The 22,923-nt window shown below is 40.2% G+C and overlaps 1 protein-coding gene across 1 annotated transcript; it reads left to right on the forward strand.

Annotated features, from left to right (window-relative positions):
* Window positions 1–887: 887 nt before the first annotated feature.
* CYBB (cytochrome b-245 beta chain) lies at window positions 888–21,904 on the forward strand. Its single transcript, XM_066314038.1, has 12 exons — window positions 888–1,016; window positions 3,374–3,469; window positions 4,854–4,964; window positions 8,003–8,087; window positions 9,026–9,171; window positions 13,648–13,776; window positions 14,677–14,769; window positions 16,076–16,329; window positions 16,606–16,768; window positions 17,581–17,727; window positions 18,938–19,062; window positions 19,762–21,904. Exons 1-12 carry the CDS (start codon window positions 972–974, stop codon window positions 19,886–19,888), a joined length of 1,521 nt encoding a protein of 506 aa, XP_066170135.1. The 5' UTR covers window positions 888–971; the 3' UTR covers window positions 19,889–21,904.
* The last annotated feature ends 1,019 nt before the right edge of the window (window positions 21,905–22,923 follow it).

The raw sequence follows: 22,923 nt of genomic DNA on the forward strand, positions 1-22,923 counted from the left end.
CTGGTCAGGGGAGAGAAGGCTTGTCTTCTCTGCAAGAATGGACATCCACAAATCAGAACTGCCCCCCTCCTTTCCTTCCATAGCCGCTCCAACTGTTCAGCTTCCAGAGGCTACCTCCATAAACAAAAAGATGGACACCAGACTCTCTGATGACATCCAGCATCCCTGGAAGTGTTATCCCATCCTTGAAAGCATCCAAGGTCAGGTTAGCTGGGAACCTGAGTTAGTGAGTGGCCCCTCCTCATGGCAGAGGGTTGGAAGTAGATGACCTTTAAAGTTCATTCCAACCCAACCATTCTATCGTTCTATAATTCTGGGATCTATTTGGGATGGCCATCAAAAGGGATTCTGTAAGACTCAAAACCATGGAAAAAAAAAAGCCTATCCAGTGACATGTGTCCTTCGTTTTGGTCAGAACAGAGAGGAATTTTGGGAGGAATTTAACCAGGTTTGAATGTACCAGACAAAGAGGAATATTAGATTACACTTTACCTGTTTCTGTGGACATTGAATTACTGGAAGATAAATAGTACTAGTGATCATTTATCAGCAAAGATCAGCATGGACTACATCTCAGTCCTGAGGTGATTCAAAAGAGGCAGGTCTGGGCAGAGGTAACTCTTCTGTGCTTTCTGCTTTACACTTCAGCATTAAAAGTTATATAAAGTGGTGATACATTTTTTAGCAGAAAACCTGACCAGTTGTATAATTTATTTTATCCTTTGTATCAAAATGAAAAAGTCTATTTCAATAATTTATATGTATTTGAGTAATGAAACATTATATGTAAAAATGGTAGAAACATATTTGAAACAGAACTGGGGTCCTGATTAAATGGTTAACTTATTGCCCAAATGAATGAGAAAGGAAACAGGGTGCTGCAACCTTCTGCTCTCACTTCCTCCTGAGAGAAGACGTAGAGGCTGTCCCAGAGAGAGAGGGGCTGTTGTGCACACACATCTCAGGCAGCCATGGGGAACTGGGTGGAGAATGAAGGACTGTCCATCTTCGTTGTTGTAAGTACAATTTTTATTGCGATTTGTGTCCAGTGAAAAGTTCTACAGAAAGTTGTGCTGATCAGTTCTCACTGTGCCTGTGAAAATTGCACCTGATTATGCTGAAACTGGGGCAGCAAATGCAGGGAAATGCTTCAAGGGAATAATTTTTAAGGAGCTCTCTGGTATTTCAGTTGCTGTAGGTCTTGATTGTTAACTGAGAAATGATCATGTATTAACTTCACTGTGTTAGAAATACTTTAGCAAAACAAATAACTTTAGAACTCAACTATGCACTTTAACAGAGAAAGCAATCAAAACAATCATCCTTTCTTGCACTTTCATGAACAGAAGCAGATGTGACTGAAAGTGCAGTGTCTTGATGGTATAAAATATTTATTAATGTCAGATACATGAATTTATAGAAGAGATTTCGTGAATCCTTCACTAAGACAACTAGTATTTGAATTGAATTTGTTTACAGTTTGCATAGAGGGGCTGTGAAAGTAGGTTAACTTAATTCTGAGCAAGATTTAAAAGTATTGAAAATCCTGGCTGACTTTACAAGTGCTAAAGAGTAAGCAGGGCGGTCCTTGGAGAGAACCAAGTTTATATTCTAGTGTTTTCTTTTTTGCTTCACAGTGTGATACAAGGGGTCTATACATATATTATGTACTTATACATATATGTATTAAAAACATACACAAAACCAAAATGTAAGAGCAGTTCAGGTTTTGTGGCTACCTCTTGTTAGTAGATGTAAATATTGAGAGGAAGAAAAAGAAGGCATAGAATTTGCATATTTGTGGTGGCTGAAATGTGAGCATCTTTATCCCAAGAAATCTTTCTGCTTTATGAGCAATCAGAACTTGTGTATGACCTTGTAATTTAGGAACATAATCCCACAGCTGTGGCATTTCAGTGCTTTGAAAGGGAGTGACCCTGTTTACTGTCACCTTCAGTGACTTGAGGAAGTTGAAACTGCCAAGAGGTGAATTCTGGCTTTTTTTTTTTTTTTTTTTTTTTTTTTTTTTTTTTTTTTTTTTTTTTTTTTTTTTTGCCACCAGATCTGAAATATTGAAAGAATTAAGTAAGAGGCCTTTATTTTGCTCAAATAAGGATTTTGGGTTTTGAACCTCAAAGCTATAACAAGGTCAGGGTAATAGGGAAGGAAACTAACACTAGAAACCTTACCTAAGTGTTCTGCTTTGGCCTCTACATCTTTGCTGCACACTGGGCAGGCACAGGGTTGTCCAGTGCTTGACAGAAACAGCACAAATACAATTCCTACTGATGTACCTCAACAAAACAGAAACATGCTGCCAGAGTGTGCCACTATCACTTTTAATACATATCCTAAGCACTTAATCCGGGGATGAGCTTGGTGTTCTAATGAGGACTTGGGGATTTCCTATATACTGCCTTACCCTGATGGAAATCCCTTCATTTCCCAGTATTTATTTACATTTTCAAGATCTGAAATAATCCCAAGTTTTTCTACAGTGTTATTTGAGCCAAAGAACTAGCAAAATGTATGGAGGGGTTAGGAGGGGTGAGGAACTGGAATGTCACCTTTTCTGGGGTTACTTCCAGTTCTCAGACTTTCTCTCTGTTTTCATGGACCACTTAGTAAAACTACTCAGACTGAGTGCAGTGATACAGATTTGTTTCAATATGGGATGTGAAATCAGCCAACCAGCTCCAGAAGGGCGAATATGCAGAATCATTGGGATTTTTTTTTGCCAGATGAACTTGTAGCTGCCTGCCTAAGAGTTAATAACATCTTTCCCTGAACACCTGCACCTCAGGATGTGTAAGTGGGAGAAAATTCTGCAGTACAGCTACAGAAAAGCCTGGTTTTAAGTAGTCTACATGCTACCATAGGGCATGTGTTGAATATTCCCTGCTGACTGATTTCAGAGCTTCTTCTAGAATTCAGCCCTATGTGTAATTTAGCCCATCTAAATTTAGATATCAAGCTTCTTTGTCACAGCTTCCAAGTCTTCCTCTCACTCTTCCATTTGGAAGAGTCCCGAACCTTCAATGGTATTTGAGATTTAACTGGACTCAGAATTAAACACTTGTAATGTGACAGTCCTGATACAACCAACCCTAACATCCTTGACCTATGAAAACATTTCAGCTGCACATTGCTGTATTTTGGTCTGCTGCCACTCCTGTACCCTGTGTTCACACATCAGAACCTATTTATACCAGAAAAATTTCTGTCATCTCTGCTGAAAACTTTATACCCTGCAGTACAGCTCTGTGTGCAAACTGGAGCACAGGGAAATAACTGACTGTTATTTGAACTCGGTTAATTCGGAGGGATTATTTCTAACAACAAACTGTAAGCTTCCTGTTTAATTCTCTTTCAGCTTGTGTGGCTGGGCTTAAATGTCTTCCTCTTTTGGTGGTATTATCTTGTGTATGATGTCCCACCAAAATTCTTCTACACCAGAGTGCTCCTTGGCGTAAGTACAAGAAATTCTTATTTTGGCACAGGCAGAGCACACCACAGTTTTTGTTGATCAAAACTGGATCTAGTGGCTGGAGCAGCAGAGTAGTGTAGAAGTCACATGCAAGCAGATGTCCAGGGCTTCTGAACAGAAAGCTGGTATACAAAATAGGGACATCCCATTCTAAAGATGTTTTCAGTTAACTATTATCCTCCTTGTAATTAAATTCAGCATTAATTGTAGCTACTTTATTAAGCAAAAGATGAATAAAATATTGCTGTTGAGCTCTTGTGCAGTCATTTCTCCTTGCAATTATTTTTCAGAGCGTGAATAGTTTATAAAGATATTGGCTCTGAAAAGCAATCATCATTCCTATATTCATCAGGAATGTGAGTGGTAGTCAGCTAGTGAAATGATCCTGGATCCTGAGCTATTCCATCTAATCCAAGTGGTTAATGCAACATTATGTGTCCTACCATGAACTTGCCTCCTAAGCTACCACAGGTCATGACCAGTTGACAGGGAAAATTAATTTGCTCACATATTTTAAAACCCTGATCACAGACATAAAAATCAGCCTAAGCTTCAGATTACAGAGCACAGCATTTTGTTGAAGGTTTGCAAAGCCATGGTTTAATTCTACAAAGCATGAAATCCCACTCTGCATACGGCTTCTCTGTGGATCAAATCCTGTCCTTTGCAATCATGGCGCAGTTGCCTTTGAAGTCACAGAGACTCTTTCTTGGAGAAGTAGAGCTCAGTGTAACCTCAAACAGCTAAAACCTAAAAGGGTCTCAGTCCATGCAAGGACAGCAAACATTATTTTTCTTCCCTTCATCGCATTTTGATTAATATGGTCATTATTCCTTCATTTCAAACAGCTCAAGAATCTTAAATAATTCAGGGTGTGAAGACTAACATTAAGAAAACAGATTCCTAAAAACTGAGGCAACAAATTTGCTTAGACTTCTTTACTGTCAGAGAACTTAAACCACTTCTCTTACAAGCTGTCCATTTACCATAACCCCCATCAACTGAAACCACAGACTCTTTGCAGCCTTGGGACACAAAACTCTACTAATGGCAGAGATATGCACCTGTGTTTGACTGTTGAATGCCAGACGTAACAGGGAGCTTTTTATACAACCACTTACAACCATATTAGTTCAAAACTGCAAACAGGAGATGTCTGTTTGTCTGCAGGACTGTGTTCTGCCTGCACATATGTTTCTGACTTGACCAGAGCATGATTCCATTGCACATTCACGTGTGAATGTGAACTTTAGATCTCACACTCTTTACAAGTTGTGATATATTGCATAAATGAAATCTGTGCCTATCCACACCTTGGATGATGTCTTAGGTAAAGCTTTTAATAACAGCATCTCTCTAATTACAGCGTGCTCTGGCTCTTGCAAGAGCCCCTGCAGCCTGCCTGAATTTCAATTGCATGCTGATTCTGCTGCCAGTATGTCGAAATCTGCTCTCCTTCCTCAGAGGATCAAGTGCGGTAAGATGAAGAAAGAATTTCAAAATTCATGAAAGATAATAACCTAAACAGACTTGCAAATATACCAAGAAACTTTGTCTAAGTTCCCCAAATATAGTGTATTTTGAGGATGTCCTCTTACAAGCAGCAGATAAGCCTGGAGTTTTGCTATGAGCAAGACAGAGGTCTGATGCCCGTGGGGTACCTAGAGCTCTGTTGAGAGTTTAGCTTTGAATTAATCTCCTTTGAGTTTTCTCTTTTTACCTGCCTCCTGGGCATGGTCCTGCCCTGGATGCAAAGCCCCTCTTTTGGCTGGCAGAGACTGTTGGTGCTCACACATGTTCACTGTTTGTCACTGATGCTACACCCACTTAGAGGGGTAAATATTAACCCCTGTCTGTCTTTGCACACTCAGTCCTTAGGGTAGTCTTTTATAGACTTTCAGATTGAGACTTTTTTTTCAGCTGGCTCAAAAATTATATTCTTTCTTGTCTGAATTGCATTTCCATCTCAGATAAAATAGTTCACAGGCCTTTTGACTTTTTCTAGCTGCCAAATGCAAATGTTATACACAGCACTGAGGAACTGACACTAAGGAAAGAACAACTGATCCTAAGAGACAGCTGGAGAGGCTTCCTATGATAGTACTGACTCTATCACACATCCAAAATCTAGATTTCTGCCTATTACAGCAGAAATAATGCAGAAAATGCAGGCCATGGCCCAGTAAAAAATAAATATTCTTCTCAAGTTCATGAATTGTCCTTCCAAAAATATAATGATCCTTTCTTTCTGGACACTTTTAACATAAACACAATCAATGAAACCAGTTCCCAGAAGTTGTTTTTCATCTCTAAAGCTGGTACAAATTTTTTAATGCAAATGAGATGGCTTGTGGGGGCTGAAAAGGCAAAGCAGAAGAGGAAGTGATAAAATAGATGTAGTGTTTCAGGAGTTCTTCATAAGGGAAGAAAGTGGAATATGAAGCAATAAGAAAATAACCAGAGACAAAAAGTCAGTACTTCCATCTAGCCCAGAGCTGAATCTTCTGACTGCAGAAGTCAAAAATGAACATAAATTTAGAAAGAATTAATGTTGCTATGGATGAATGCAACTGGAAAATAGTGATGAGATCTTATTCATGTAAGATTTTTGAGATCTTGATCATAATAATTTTTGAGATTGCACAGGTGAAAGCAAGCTGGACAGAGGTCTGAGCTCAAAGCAGTGGAAGAGCTAGGGATACATATGGAGACAACTAGAAGGCTAAAACCTGATTCTGGATGTTGAAAATTGTATTCCAGCTGGGACTCTGTGCTGCTTGTCCTGAATTGCTCCTCTCCTAGCATGCATCACTTAACTTTTTTAACCAAGGTCTTGAGAAAGCTGTCAGTCCTTCTGCCTTGGGCACTGTGGTAGGGTCACTCAGGCTACGCCCAGCATAAAAGTGAGTCCCAGGCAGAGAGATACAGTTCCATCCCTGCTGCCTGCTGGCAGCATACACTTCTGCTGATAGCTGGGAATAAGGAAGCAAAGGGCTCTGAGGGTGAGCAAGGAGGGCAGGGAGGGGCACAGAAAGGACTCTTAGACAGCTGGTGATTGTTCAGCTCCAGCTGCTTTTTTGCAGTAAGTTACACCTCAGAAAGGACGTGATTTTAAATCTTAAGCAAAACACTCACAGCCCAGTGAGCCACTGGCAGTAGCAGCACTGTGGTGGCCTTAGCACAGGGGGACAGCTGCTCCTGCTTGTTGTGCTGTTGTCTCTAGTTAGCTATGCTCTGCAGGTGAGGGTCTATGAGAAAAATCATTTAAATGTCAAATAACTTATTGGAAGAGTAGTGACCTTTCCAACAGCAATGTCATTAGGGTCAAGAAGAGGAAAGAACTGTTCAAACGCAGTGTTCAATGGGGATGTACTGAAAAGCCTTGTTCTCTCCATCCTGCCACGCAGAAATCACAAGTTAGAAAATGACTTGGTTTTAATTGAAGGAATAGCTGTGGTGTGTTTTGCATTGCCATTCATGGCTGTATTCATTGCTCTTAATGAGCCTCATGACTGAAGGTGGCTGGAGCCCCCTGCAATTGCTTGGCCTTCACTTCTTAGATCAAGCAGTTTTGCAACGGATCAAGCATTGCCTCACTATTCTACATTTTATTCTATTGTATTGTCTCTCAATATAGGTGATACAGAAAGTCCAAATGCCTCCTGGTCATTATTATAATATTATTATATGAAGCCATTGTGACAGCCCCAGAGTGTTTGCCTCCTGTGAGGAAACATTTGTGGTAGTTTGCATAGTGTTTTCTTCCCTTATCCAGTCAGCAAACCCAATGCACACATACAACACATGACAATCACGCCTTCTACTGTGTGGAGACAGCAAATGTCAGCTTTAAAGAGACTTAAGGTTTTAGGAAGATTCCTGGTGACTGCAGCACAATTCAGATGGGGCCTGTTAGGAACCCATCATCATTAGTAATTAAAACATCATCCTCCTTTTCTTGACAATTAATTTCTTTGGTTTGTATCTGCAGAGATTTTTGCTGGTTTTTTTGGGGGGTAACTCCAAAACCAAGTGAATGCCTGGGGCATAAACCCAGTATTTTGGGGAAGGAATACCTTCATATCACTGCCATGATTTGGAGTGGGAGGTCCCAGAGACAGTTACATCCAAATTTGCAGCCTGTTGCTAGATTGTGAACCACAATAGGGTCTTGGTGCTACCAAAGCAGTCACTCTGCCATGGCAGACTGTGATCCCTCCTTTTGTTTTTAATATGCAATTTAAAACAAATAAGATGTATTCCTTTGTCATACTGGAGGTTAAATTTTTTCTCTTTATAAAATACTTTGTTTCAGTAGGATGTGTTAAAACATAATCTGGAATTCCTGTTTTATGAAAGACAGGGAGAAATATTTTTGCCCTATATTTTGGAATTCTAAATTTTTCCTAGCAATGCCACCAATGTGTTCAGGGCTTCTGTTTTTGTCCCTGCCTTTAAAAAGTGTGCACAGATAACACAAACAGTCTTCAAATATCTTTTTCTTTCAATCCAAAGTGCTGCTCTACCAGGATCAGGCGACAGCTGGACAGAAACCTCACCTTTCACAAGATGGTGGCCTGGATGATTGCCCTTCACACTGGTTTGTACTCTAATGTTTCTTTCTTTATTGCTTCCTTGTGTATTTTATGCAGGACCCAGGTGGCATTCAAGTTCTTAAGGATATGGGCAGAGACCTGATTTTATTAAAGGAGTCAGCGTGTCCCAAGACTTAAATCAGTTTCCAGATATGTGCCAACTGTCAGAAAGCAAAAGATAAGAAAGAGTGCCTTTATTTTGAACTGTCAGTACCATTTCTGATTGTTTAAAAATAAAGGGTATTCAGCAATCCCCTGAAAACCAGATATGTTTAGTTCTTGTTTAGATTTATTTCTTATCAAACATATCTGAAACAAATAATAGAAATTACACAAAAAAGTATCTAAAAACTTGGACCTGTTTGAAGGTAAATAAGTATCTGCTTATAGAAGGTGGTTCAAATTTTGAAAAGCATTGTACAACTTTACCCTACTCACATGTAGTGAAATTTGAGTGAACACCTCAGCTGGTTTAGGCTTTTGGATGCATTCAGCCCAGCAAGAATATTACTAATAATTATTAGCAAAACTGCAGAACAAAGCAGCACTAGCAAATGTGACATCAAAGAAATCCAGATTCACTTCTTGGCTGTTTTGCAAGAAGTCCTGCATGAAGATGATCCTGGCAAATAATATAAGCCATTCCATGTTTCAGTTTCCTGCATGTTAGGGTATTACTACTTGAATCGTTGAAAACCTTTGTTGACCAAAAATATACCGGAAATTTCCCTTTATTCATTCTTTTCTCCACCAAAAACCTGTAAATTTCAGGTGGTAAAACTTAAACAGTAAAACACATTAGTGATCTAAAATTTTGATGAACAGGGCGAGAGCAACCAAGCTTTTAAGCTGCAGTTGACAAATGTGACGAAGTTTCAAATGTTACCCAAAACCACCGAGTACTTGTAGTCAGTGCTGATTGTTCCTTTCGTGTCCCTCTCAGCAATTCACACCATTGCACACTTGTTCAACGTGGAGTGGAGTGTGCAAGCCCGTGTTGAAGAGAAAGGCACTCTGGCAGCTGTGCTTTCTGGCCTTGGAGACAAACCAGGTGAAAGCTATGTCAACTTTTTCAGACAAACCATTGGGGTAAGTGATATCAGACTCTGAATGGTCATCATTATATTTGTTTAGGTGATTATATAAGATCATGTGAGTAGAGTTCCTATTTCTGGTATTCACAGTCTGGGTTTGGTCCATCTTGCAGAAAAACCTTGTAGAATCCATTCTTCTGTATTTGCCAGTAATATTATTGCTGAACTTTAGTAGTACTTAAACTTTTTCACCTGATGATTTCAAAGCAGTTTTAAACATTATGCAAAAACACACCCTGTAAAGCAGTGCTCTTAGACATGGCACTCAGAAAGGTACGCAGAAATCAAGGCAAAAGTTTTGAAATTGAGTGGTTTAACCTCTGCTCTGTGGAGAAAAAGAAAAGAAGGGACTTCTCTGCTCCTCAGCAGAGCACTGAGCATGAATTATGAGTCCCATGGCTGTGCAACCCCAGAGGAAAGGAGAGTTTTCATTTAGCTCCCAAAATTTGGATGTAAGACTCCAGCTCTTAACACCAGAGCTGTGCAAATGTATTCACCTTCCCAAATGAGTCCTGCTGAGCCATCGCAGAGTAACAAACCATGTTTGGTGTGTTAATTCATGGAAAACCCTTTCTTTCTACTTCCAATCACCTTAGTAAATGTAAATGTGCAGTGCAACAAAAATGAAGTGGGATTTTGGCATCAGATGACTCAAAGACTTGTAACAAGGTAAAGGGTTTGGTGAGTGGGGGCTCAAATGGCTCTGCCTTGGTGCAGCCCCTTCCTTACACCAACGTGTGCAATTATTTCACAGAATCCCATGGGGGGTCTCTACGTGGCTTTCACATACTTGGCTGGCATCACTGGGGTTGTCATCACACTGGCCCTCATCCTCATCATCACCTCATCCACCAAAACTATCCGAAGGTCGTATTTTGAAGTATTTTGGTACACCCACCATCTCTTTGTCATCTTCTTTATTGGCCTTGTCATTCATGGTGCCGGGTGAGTATTTGCACTATCACAAAATATTTGATAATTACTGAATCTTTGTTTAAAACCTCCTTCAGAGATGAGTATAGGGACTTCTGTCACTGAGTATCAGTTGTTTTTGATGGTAGTGATGGGCCAACAGAGGCTCTGAGAGTCAAGAGGCTCTCACTGATATGTGCAACAAGCTGTCCACACACAGGAGGTTTCATGTGACTTTGGCATACTTAAGCTCACTGGCACTCAGCTTCTTCTGATATCTTAACTGTAAAGCTCTTTTCCCAGGTTCTGTTTCTAACTGTTAATTTACCTTCCTCTCCTACAAGGAATTTCATCATGCACATGCATGTAGGAGATCTCAGTATAAAAATTACAGAGTCTAGAATTTGACTGGATAATGAAAATGTAGTAATATAGATTCATGTTTCAGGCTTGGATGAACTTGTAATAGCAGCAGCATTTAAGAATAGATTTTAGCTATTTCAACTTAGAAATAGGCATTTGTAAAGTTTTCTAACTTTCAAATGCCAAACACCTTTTTCCACCGTTGCTTCATTCCATATCTTCTTCTGAAAGAAAACCCTAATGAAACAGTTTTAGCACTATACAAACACAATTTTAGCACTTAGAAAAAAGAACCTTAGATCCATTTTATAAAACCAAAGATCTGGCTAATAAAAAAAAAAATACTCAAGTGGTCCAAGCTACATTTTGATAGTTCATAACTACACTATATTTCACATTTTAAAGGAAATACTACATGCAATAGAAAGTGTAATTTAAAAATGCCAAGAAAATTGACTATTCAAAACCACTTCCTTGCAGTCCATTAGTGCCATAAAAAAAGACAGAAATGAAAGTAAAACAGGAAGAACAAAAATAGAAGGTAGGTGGGAATTACCCCCAGCATATTTGTCCATTCCAACTTTCATAACAAGGAAATGGTTTGAGGCAAAACTTGTGGGAGGAAAACAACAAGTGGTTCATGTTTTCTGCAGCAGACATTGTATAGTTACTGTCACAATGTCCAAACTTGCCAGTAATCACTACACAATGCCATCAGGAAGCAAGCATGGCCCTTTCTAGAGGCCAGTGGAGAGCATATACTTTATAAAAGTTGAGTTTTTCTTTCCTTCAGTGTTCTTGTACTCCCACCATCTTATTTGTACTTGAATGAAAAGAGTTTGGGCAGCAGTAGTTGTCAGCAAAATTCAGCTATCTTTTGGAAGCAGATATACATAGGAATATTCTCATCTGTAGAGGGAAGGATGCTTTCTAGCTGTGAACTCAGTGACCTCACTTATTTGGCCTTCAAGGTAATAATGACATTTGAGTTCAGAGAAAATACACTAAGAATTATGAGATGGGCTTGTTACACTCTTGGAAGGCATTTCAAGTGTGCAAAGATGGATGTCATGGAATGAGTATGAACTAACAGTCTCAAAGCAACATGTTAGGAGGAGGCATAAATGCCAGTTTATCTCAGGGGAGAGAAGGCTGGTCACACATATATCTATACAAACACACATCCTTGTTTTTACAGGAAGCTGAGTCAAAGGTTATTGATAACATCAAAGGGGCAGATTCAAGAAAGGTGGAGAGAGACTACTTCCAAGAGTACAGAGTGACAGGGCAAGGGGGAATGGCTTCAAATTGAGAGTAGATTTAGATCAGATATTAGGAAGAAATCCTTTACTGTCAGGGTGTTGAGGCACTGCCACAGGTTGTCCAGGGAAATTGTGGCTGCCCCATCCCTGGAATTGTTCCATGCAAGGCTGGATTGGACTCTGAGCATCCTGGTCCAGTGAAAGTTGTCCCTGCCCATGGCAGAGGGGTTGGAACTGGGTGATCTTTAAGGTCCCTTCCAACCCGAGCCATGTGTGATTTAATTCTTTGACTCTACAATAACTCTTGTCTGTTACAAGTTGTTACAGCACTTTTATAGCACTGATGTTTATTTGTGCATGAACTGTGTGTCACAGAAAAATGTCCCAGATTTCCCAACACAATAGATGTAAAGAGGAGGAGTACAGAGGTGCAGTTCACTCGTTTGAAGTTAAAGGAAAGCCAAAAAAATATGTTATTATAAGGCTATACTGCTGAATGCTTAATTACAGTACTAGAAAGAGCATCTTCACTGGGATAAGGGGAAATAAGCTTTTTCTTCCTCTTGTACAGGGTGCTGACATTGTCAAACCTCGGACAGAGCATAGGGCAAGGAGAAAGCCCCAGGCCCTCTTTCCCTTAAGCAATGGGGTGGGCAGTGGAGGAAATGGCTCCTCCTGTTCCTGTAACTCATCCCAGAGGGGGCTCAGCTGAACCCGTTGGCATTAGTGGGGAAGTGAACTGTAACTGCTGATGTTCCTGCAAATTACACTCGTGATGCTGCTGGACTGCTTCCCTTTATTTTTCAGACAGGATATTAATCAAACATTTAATGAAGAAGAGGTTCATTAGTAACATTTATGAGCAACGTCTTATCTCTCAACACTGTGCAGAGATTTCTAACAATCCTCTGAAAATCTTTCACTTAAAGGCATGCATATGGCTTAGATACCATGGGGTTTTTGAAATATCACAAATGTAGTCTAGTTCACAGAAGCTGAGCTAGAGTAGCAGAAAGAGATGTCATGGGGAGAAGATATCAAAGAGTCACATTGGCTTAAAACTGAACCGCCTAATCAGAAGCAGACTGTTTCTAGGGAAAATTCACCAGATCTTAATCTGAATTTTTCTACTAAGATCCTGAGGTTGGCAGAACTCCAGAGAGAGGCAGGAAATAGAGAAAGAGAATAGACTTTTGCTCCTCAAAACTGAAATTACCTCTCTGCATCAGTTCTGCCACTGGAAATACAGCTGTACTGGATCAGTCAGGATTCTTCATACTGAAAAAACAGCAACAGCAAACAAATAAACAAAATACAAACCAAGAAGAAATATTGAGGCCACATAATTGGCTGATGCAAGTTCCTATAGCTGCAATAGCTGCTTGTGTCAAAAGCATCTGTATTCATTCATAGCACCTGAACAGCTGCTCCACAGCATTAAAGGGAGAGGAAGGGCCAAAGGAATAATGTGTGCTGGAAAGGGATTTCCACATTTCTAAAATAAACAGCAGAAATAATCCCTGTAGTGCTCAGTAACAAATTGATTACTTGTCCATTCCAGGTCTTGGGTTTTGGTTGTTTTGTTGTTTTTTTTCTTTTGGTCAGGTTTTTTTTAATTGAAGAAAAAAGTAGGATAACTCAGAAAAGAATGAAGCTTTTTAATTGTGACCACATCCTGGAAGTGGTAATGGACATAACTCCCAGTTCCTCACCTAATCTTGGAATCAGGATTTTACCCCACAAACTCCCTCCCCATTTTTATTTCTTTGATGGTGACTTTGTGGGTAGATTAGAGCAGTAAACTGTATCAAAGCTGTAGCAGTGTAGAAGTCAACAACTCCATATAAATAGAGTAGTACATAATAGAATAACATTGAGGAACAGATACTTTAATTTTCATTACATCGCCTTAATGACCTTTACTTTTTTCCCAGTCGCATTGTACGGGACAGACAGCTGAAAGTCTGGCTGACCATAACCCAGAGATTTGCCACAAGAACTTCAGTCACTGGGGCAAGATTGAGGCTTGCCCAATCCCCCAGTTTGCAGGGAATCCTCCTATGGTAAGAACAGCTGGCTTGTGTGTAAATCCAATTGAAAATGTTTACAGTTTGCTGTTTATTGTAATTTGCATAGAAAACCTGCCATATTACCCTCAGCACACTTCAGTGGCAGCTTTCTTTGCATGAAGCAAGAGATTTTGACATAATGGGTTGTAAGCAGAAATAGGCTCAGACAGACAACACACTTACAGTGTTCTGTAAAATAATCACAACTGACAGACAAGCAAAAAGCAAATGGTATCTGAGAACTTTTTATCCAAAAAGTAAACTGCAAATAATGGCTCCTGGGGATATTTAGAAAGTGCTATAATTCTCATAATAAATAGTTTAACATTACTAGTGGACTAATGATCATTACCAGAAAATAACACCTCTGGAATGTGAATTTGAGACTTCAGCTTTTATTGACTAACGAGACTGATTTTTTTTTCACATTTCAGACTGATCTGTTAACAGAAACCACATCCTTCCCTGCAGTAAAACAGACCCGAGTCAATAATAGCTTAAGAGTTTTACTCCACATTTCACTTGGTTACATTCTTTTTTAGACAGAGACAAAATTACTTACAGGAAAATACCTTGCTGTAATTCTAGTAGAAACTAAAAAGCAGCTGCAACACTCAACAGAGAAAGAAATTCCCTCTCTGACCAGAACTTTGAAGCTGTCATATATTTTAAGAATTCCCTAATCTGGTTCATAAAGAACACAGATTACTTGTCACCTGGGCTTACAGCATTTCCAGGATTTGATTTGACGTAAGTGGCCATCTCATCTAGTGGAAGATGTCCCTGTCAGCAGCAGGGGGTTGGAACTAGATTAACCTTTAAGATCTCTTCCAACCCAAACCTTTCTATGATTCTGTGATCTTCTTCATCTGACTTGTTTTCTTCTGCTTACAGACATGGAAGTGGGTGGTAGGTCCTATGTTTCTGTACCTGTGTGAGCGGCTGGTGCGGTTTTGGAGGTCACAGCAGAAGGTTGTTATCACAAAGGTAATTGCTGATGCTGCACTTAAGACCAGGCAAAGCATCACCTTCTTTTCCAAATGGTGCAGCAGAGGCAGAGGCTCCTATGTACCAAAATTACCAGTGGAAGGAGTGTTCTGGCTGCTGTCCTGATGCAAACATCTAAAATCCAAATGTAGCCTCTAAAAGTGAGCAAGAGGGGGAAGTTAGCTAAGGCACAGGACTGAATCTTAGGCAAAAAAACCCGAATTTTCTTTGTATTGGGTGAAAAATTCCACAGACTTGAGACTTAAGACACAGAACAACTTACCCCTGAAAGCAAGTTAGGGCATATTTATTTTATGTGTCCAAATCTAATGCTGAGCTCTCATTGCCATGTGTGTTGCAGAGATATTAACACTGATCCTGAAAGCAACAGCCAAAGTAGCACAGCACTAAGCTCAACACATGGAAACTGTCCTGGCATTTCCCAGTGTAATTTCCTCACATGGCACTGTGCTGCAACCTGAGGACACATCCTGTTCAAATCATAGCAGGGTTTGGGGAATGACTTTAGGTGTCTCTACCGTGCTCTGTAATGATTTTGACACATTGGAAGACTCCTAAATATTGAAGTGCTTTTGGTAATTTTACCGAAATATCCTGTGATATTGTACGTTGTATTTCTGTGGAGTCTATTTAGCACCCTGTTGGCAGAATATTCCCTTCACAATCCTAAACACATTGTTAATACCTAAATTAACAGACAGAAAGACTTGATTCTCCCTCTTGCAAATCTGTTTGAAAAATGAAAATTTTGGCAGGCAACTTTAGGATTAAAAATTATAGTGACAGAATTACTGTTTTTGCTTCCAGAATATTGTTTCTAAAGAATAGTCAAGGTCCCACCCAACTAAAACAAGAAAACATCATTTCCAGTGGTATTCTCTATCCAATATCTGTAGGACACATAGGCCCTATGTTTTGGGCCTTATATATAGAGTCAGGCCCATTAACTCTGTGCTCTGTGCCACTGGGTAAGGCCCATCTGGAGTTCGCAATGTGCACACACAGATCTGGGGATGTGTTACAAGATGTGCCAGCCTGGCCTGTCCCCTTTGGAGTGACTGCAAGCATGGTGTGAAGAAATACTTCAACCAAACATCAGCATCCTCTGCAGGCTTTCATCTGCCTGTCAGGTGCTGTTCCTCACTCTCAGTTCTGCTAGGAGGAAGTTTCACCTGCTTACTTGCCTCATACCAAAGGATGAGTTGTGGGTGGATGTAAATACATCAGTGATCAGTGATAAAGACATTTCCTTTCCTTATTTTTCCCATTGCCCTTCTCACTGTAGGTGGTCATTCATCCCTTCAAGACAATTGAGCTCCAGATGATGAAAAAAGGCTTCAAGATGGAGGTTGGACAATACATCTTTGTCAAATGTCCAGCAGTGTCTAAACTGGAATGGCATCCCTTTACACTGACTTCTGCTCCAGAAGAGGATTACTTCAGCATTCATGTCCGTATCGTAGGAGACTGGACAGAGGGCTTGTTCAATGCCTGTGGCTGTGATAAACAAGAATTCCAGGAGGCATGGAAGTTGCCCAAGTATGTACAAAGAGTCTTCATGGCAAAGTCAACAAATACCTATGCCAGTTTAACTTTTGCTCAAGCAATTTGATGGCACCAGGATACCAGCCTTAAATGGTGACAGAGATGTGGGTCTTAGATGCTTTTTTACAGTTTTTTCTATCTCACCTCTCCTTTTGCTGACTAGTATTCAGTCCAAATATGCATTGTAGCAGACAATATCTTTCAACTGTTATTTTAAATGGTGTTAATAAACATTCAATATTGATTTAATAAGCATACTCTCAATTCCAGGATAGCTGTGGATGGCCCCTTTGGAACAGCGAGTGAGGATGTGTTCAGTTATGAAACTGTGATGCTGGTTGGAGCAGGAATAGGGGTCACCCCCTTTGCATCTGTCCTCAAGTCTGTCTGGTACAAATATTGCCATGATGCCACCAACCTAAAGCTCAAGAAGGTATTGTGTCCTCTTTCCCAGATCCCTGTAACTGTTCAAGGGCCAAGGGCCCAAATCTAAGCAGGCACAGCAAAGGTGATCAGGCTCCAGGCATGCATGAGTCCTAAAAGAAGGAAGAGTCCAGTTGCCTCTCAAGATTAGCAGGAGGAGAGTAGGAGGATCTAAAGCAAAATATAATGAAGGAGAAATAGCCTACAAGCCAAATCACACATGCTAATCCTGAACATGGCCCTGGGAATTTCCAGTTGCAGTGGTGATCATCTACTTGAGAAACACAAAGTTCAAGGCACTAATACAGCCTGGGAAAATATTGCATTCCTTCCCCTGCACAAAGAAAAGGCTTTTCATAAGTGGAAGAGTAATGGAGCATCCTCCTCTCGCTCCTGTCCCTGGAAACTCCCTGTGCAGAGGTGTGGGGTCACACTTTCGCAGTTATGGTCATATTCAGAGAACAGAACTGGTTTTGTTACCTACTTTAACTTGCCTGCCAGCAGACAGAAAGAGAGTTCACCTCTAAATCATTTATTTATGTCCTAACAAATGGTTTTACAAGGAGGTAAGTGGGGAAACATTGCAAACTAAAAATGAGGAAGAGAAATAGGAAGACATTTCCTTGTTCTTGCAGTCAGTCATTCAGCTTTATAACCCTCCCAGCATCAAAATTCCTGAATAGCTTCAATACCATCCTACCCATCTACTGAAGTGTTTGGGACATTTTTACAAGAACTCTACAATCCTCACTCTGTCAGCAGCATAAACCCAAAAAACATAAATGCCTGTGTCCCCTGACAGCTCATTCTTGTCTCTTCCAGATTTATTTTTACTGGCTTTGCAGGGACACTCATGCCTTTGAATGGTTTGCTGACCTCTTGCAATCTCTGGAGGCTCAAATGCAGGAGAAGAATAACGCAGAGTTTCTGAGCTATAACATCTACCTTACAGGCTGGGATGAAACTCAGGTAACCACACAGTGGAGGATATCACTGCCATGAATCTGGGGCTAATGTTAGAAAATTTGCTTTCATAACTATTCAAATGGTCTTTTATCCTGGGCGTCCATCTGGCTCGCAGAGGTTTTGAATGCAGGCAGGTGTTATCCATCAGTAGTTACATAGCATCAGCTGTTAATGTGCACTCACTTCTCTCTGGTTTCCTCTAGCTGTGCTCTGTGGGAAGCAGGCTTTGCTCACAGGAGGAACCTCAGCTGACCATGTACCAGTCTCTGAAACAGCTGATGCTGCCTAAAGCATGAAGTTAAGAGCTTTAGGAACCAGGGAAGCCAATGCACCAAGTTTGAACAATAGTAGCATATTTGTTTCAGGACTCAAGGGTCCTCTGGTCCTGAGCTGACAAGTTGCTGTGGGGATGCAAAGGAGCAGACACTTGAGAATGTGGGATTGAGTCAGGAAAGGCTCTCACTCTGTTACCTTTAGTGAATGTGGGATTGAGTCAGGAAAGGCTCTCACTCTGTTACCTTTAGTGATGTTTTATATTACATTTTTCTCACCGTTGAAAATTCACCATGTGCCCGAAGTGCTGTAGCTCAGCTAGACAGACAGGGAGGGGAGCAGCAAGGAAATTATCATGTATGCAATGTCAAAAAAACAGAAAGGAATGAAAAGTCTCACTTTTTTGTTCCTTGGGGATAAAGTTACCTGAAACGTTTTTGTCTCATGTAAAAGGTCTACAGAATTTTGTAAGGCCTGAGCTTATGCCTTTAACCACATCTTCTCTTCCTTGCTTTACTTAACTTAGCTGGTCTGGGTGAAGTTACACAGGCAAGATCTCCTCATACAGATCAAACCTTCCAGATTTCAAAACGGCAGGATTTCATTATGACTAAGGGAGTCATGTTATTGTATTTGAAGGGAATGGATTTTAAAATTTGTAGTCCTAGGTTAGAGTTCTTAGACTAAACCTCTTCATTGAAAAAAACCTCACAATTAATTGCTGTGATCAGTGTTTCATAGCTTTAACTCTTGAGATCCCCCAGTTTGAGGCGAAGGAAGGGGCAGACACTGATAGTCAGGGTTTTATCAGTCTTAAATTTCCTTGCAAAATAAATTCCATAATCTCATTAGGGAAATAATGCAAACAGTATTGACATTATTTTTTTAACTAGAACACAATACTGTCATTTAACTGTTCTCTGTCCTTCTTTTCCCACAGGCCACTCACTTCGTAGTGCACCATGAAGAAGAGAAAGATGTGATTACAGGACTGAAACAGAAAACCTTGTATGGAAGACCTAACTGGGAAAATGAGTTCAAAACGATTGCGGGGAAGCATCCTGGGTAAACCTGTGCAAATTTATGTCTCTAGACTTCCTCTATTTAATAGCCATACATATCATACAGCACAATCTTGTTCCTTCAGCTGATAAAGTTTTAGGAGAATTGTTTTTTCCTACCTATCTCCAGGAATCTTCTATTCTTTTCTCAGCCGTGGACATGATCTATGATCTTGACCAAATTATTTTGACCTACAATTTTTTAAAGAATTATGCCTTATTCACAAGATACTTCTTGGAGTGCCTAATACTAGGAGAAGATTTAAAAAAACTAATCCTATTCTTCCAGCTGAAGTAGATAGGAATATCAGGTGGTGTCTAAATACCTCCAAAACAACTTTCTACTTCTAGAAACCAAACCTGAATATGGAGGACCTTTAGCTAACCACCCAAAATTTGCAGAAAAAACCAGAATTGGTCCTCTCAAGAATTTGTGCCATAAGCTCTTTGAATCTCTATTTCTTTGATTCAGTGAGGTCAATAAACGTGTCTTCACTGACTAAGACTGAGCTGAGATTTATCCCAGCGCTTGTTTTAGAAGCAGCAGTAAGTTTTAAGGGGTTATAAGGTTTAGGAGATAGACGTCCAATTCTACTTCAGTTTCTGTAATTGGGGAAATCTGTAGAACATAAAAATGATTTACATGGAGAATATCCAACTGCTCCATACCTAGTTTATGACCATATTTTCATTTTCTTAACAGCTCCAGAATAGGTGTTTTTCTCTGTGGCCCTGAAGGCCTGGCTGACACACTCAACAAGCAGAGCATCAGCAACTCAGAAGCTGATCCACGAGGAGTACACTTCATTTTTAACAAAGAAAATTTCTAATTCTCAAGCACGTGGGAGTCATTAAATGCAAAGTAGAAAGACTGAATCTGTTTTCTGTTTGGAGCCTGGGAAGGACAGCCCAGTTTCTAAATTTCAGCTACACTAATGCACGTCCCTTTGCTTCTTGGGAAATATTTTGGGTGTCCGGTAGAGTAAAAGAGTCAAGTCTTACTTTAGGGAAGTTTTCACTGCTCTCCGTGTGCTGGCTATTTAGTAGAAATCTTTCTTTATCTGTGTGAGGGGATTTCCCCTCAATTAACTGCCTTATCCTCCTATAATTCACCATGACTGCTGAAGAGTGGAGGCTGCCATTTGCTTTTGGGAGCCAATTCACACTCATAAAGCTTAGGGCTATTAAGCAATAAAGCATTCTAGCATAATGCTGCTGTTAGGAGGCAGCTTATCCTGGCTGCAACCAGTCCCTGGAACAAGGGGAGTTGGGAAAGGGTGACTGGGAAAGTTAGTTCCTTACAGAGGAAAACTCTTTTGCCCACCAACACCTCCCAAGCTTCCAACAGAAGCCTTAAACGTTCTCTCCAAGAGGCACAAATGCAGCTGAAAAGAAGCTGCTTCTCCTCAGGAAAGTGAGGAACTGAAAAGGAGCCACCTGGGATTCTGAGAAGCTGCCCAGCTGCAGAGGGGTGACAAGGACGGATTCAGTCCAAGTGCCACATGTGAGTCACTGCTCGGCTGCTTTGAGCACCCTCCTTTCACATCTTCAGGCTCATGCTGCAGGGATCCATACAAGAAGAGGTTTTGCCTTCTCAAGACTGCCATTTCTGGTTTCCAAGGCTGAAAAAAAAGCTGTTGCTGAATGATTTAATGGATACTTTCTGAATCACTCCTAGATGCAAACAGCGTCTTTGGCCCTATAGCTCCACTGTTCCTCTTTAATGGTGAAACAGGCTTTGAGAAAGCAATGGTCACTTTATTCACAGTGGTGGAATAGCTGTGAGTAAAGTTTCTGATGTGCACAAGACTCCCATAGACAGCACAGTGCCTCTGTGTGGACACTACAGGTAGCAGGTTCTTAAAAATGAACAGAAAAGGGAACCCAAACTTGTAATATTGATAAGAGAAGGAGAGAAAAAAAGTGTTAAAGCTGGCAGCACAGGAAAAAAAAAAGAAAAAGCACATGCAAAAATGCTTGAAAAAGCTACAGTTCAGTATGTCATGTCTTCCATTCATCCCGGTTGCCTGCTTAGTGACATTTAAACTCCAGAGCCAAGCCCTGCAACAGCTCCTGCACAGCACAAGACCTTCCTGGCAGGTTCTTGCAGCCACAGAAGAAAGCTGTGGTCTCCTTCTGCAATTTCAGACAACCTTGTGCAGCCATCTGGTTGCATGTAGCATATTTTACACCTCAGCTTGCCAGACAGGATATGTGTTCTCGCTTTACAGCATTTTAAAATGTTATCCAGGCTCTGAATACTACTTCAGAAAGACAGCCCACCAGTTCCTATTTATTAATATCAGTTATCAATGAATGTTGGCAAAGATCAGCTCTTGGTGGAGAATTTTACAGTTCTTTTCCTCAGGAGGGCCATATTCAAATCCACATAATTCTGTCTGAAACACACCTATTAAATCATAACAGAACATCAGTATAGCCAAAGAAACTTCTGTGGAGTGAACATTGCTACTGAAATATAGTTAGGGTTTATTCTCATCCTGTGCAAAGAGCACTGATATATTTGCCCTTGATTTTAATGGAAATGTGATAAGGCTTCTATAATCTCATAAAGTGGGCAAAGAGGAATTGCAAGTGGTCACATGGAGACAGCATATTTATCATAAGAAAGGTCTTGGAGGGGTGTATTTTAATTCACCAATAATTTTCTTTACATTGCCATGTTTGTTCTTAAAACACCAGGAATCTTTCCTTACTCAGTTGCAGTGACATTCCCTGACCAGGTGCATACTTGTACCAGGGCTTATTTGTCACCTTGAACTCAGATATAGTAATTCTGTGTTTGTTAATAAAGCATTGTCTTCAAAAAACATATGAAAGAATAAGTGAGACTTTCTCAGGTTTTTTTCAAATGTTAGTTATATTAAATCCTGCTAAAATAGTAAGCCATGCACAATAAGTCATGGTCTGAAAATGAATATTTTTTAAAATCTAGGATACAAGAGTGAAATAGATAGCACTGGAATACAAATATAAGAAACTAACGAGTTTGTGTCCTAAGGGCAGTGGGCTACAGGTGAGCTTCAAGGACACTCCTTTTTATGGGCAAATGCCATTGCTTGCAATCTGACCACTGCTATCAGCTGGGTCTTTGGCTGAAAAATTCTCCTTCTGTGTATTATGATGTACTGAATTCTGGTATCTGTTTCAGTGCCAAAAAATTAACTATTCAAATGAGAAATGTTCTGCTGAGGGCAAGAAAAGGAAAAAAACAAACAAACAATCAAACCCCCAAAACAAAACAAAAGCACCCCCCCCCAAAAAAAACAAAACAAAACAAAAACAAAAACAAAAACAACCAAAAAACCACCACCACCCCAAACCAAAACTTATTAAAATAAATGTTTCAACTAATGGAAGCAATTAGGAATTCAATTCAAAGTTCACTTATGACCTCAGCCAAGGTTGTTTTCCTTCCCTTCTTATATAATATTTTTCCTCTGTCTTCCCATTGTAGCCATCTGAAATAAGCAGTTAATTCATCAATATCCTCACTCACAATCCACTGTAGTTAGCCTTATATTTAAAGGCTGTGACCCTCTGGGGCAGCTCTGGCTCCCATGGTCTCACCTTGACTTTGGAAACTGGAATGGGGCTTTGGAGAGGACACAGAACTGGTCCATACTCAGATGGTATATTCAAGAAAGAACTTGATATGACTGGGCCTCATCTAGCCCCACTTGCTTCTCTACTCTATTTGCCAAATGTAAATATGGGCAAATGAAACCCAAGTTTTCCTAAGCTCCAGCCTACAAAAAAAGTGCTACTGTGCCTGTTCACCATCATGGTGAGAAACCACCCCAGTTGCAAAATAGATCTTCCTCTTTGAAGTCTTGTAAGACTT

Source organism: Sylvia atricapilla, chromosome 2 (genome assembly GCF_009819655.1).
Source record: "Sylvia atricapilla isolate bSylAtr1 chromosome 2, bSylAtr1.pri, whole genome shotgun sequence".
Taxonomy (NCBI): Eukaryota; Metazoa; Chordata; class Aves; order Passeriformes; family Sylviidae; genus Sylvia; species Sylvia atricapilla.

Excerpts from the sequence above, each read along its gene's own strand:
- CYBB (XM_066314038.1), top strand. The coding sequence starts at position 972 with ATGGGGAACTGGGTGGAGAATGAAGGACTGTCCATCTTCGTTGTT. Across the intron at positions 16,330-16,605 it reads GAGGCATGGAAGTTGCCCAA|GATAGCTGTGGATGGCCCCT; the intron begins GTATGTACAAAG and ends TCTCAATTCCAG. Across the intron at positions 19,063-19,761 it reads ATTGCGGGGAAGCATCCTGG|CTCCAGAATAGGTGTTTTTC; the intron begins GTAAACCTGTGC and ends TTTTCTTAACAG.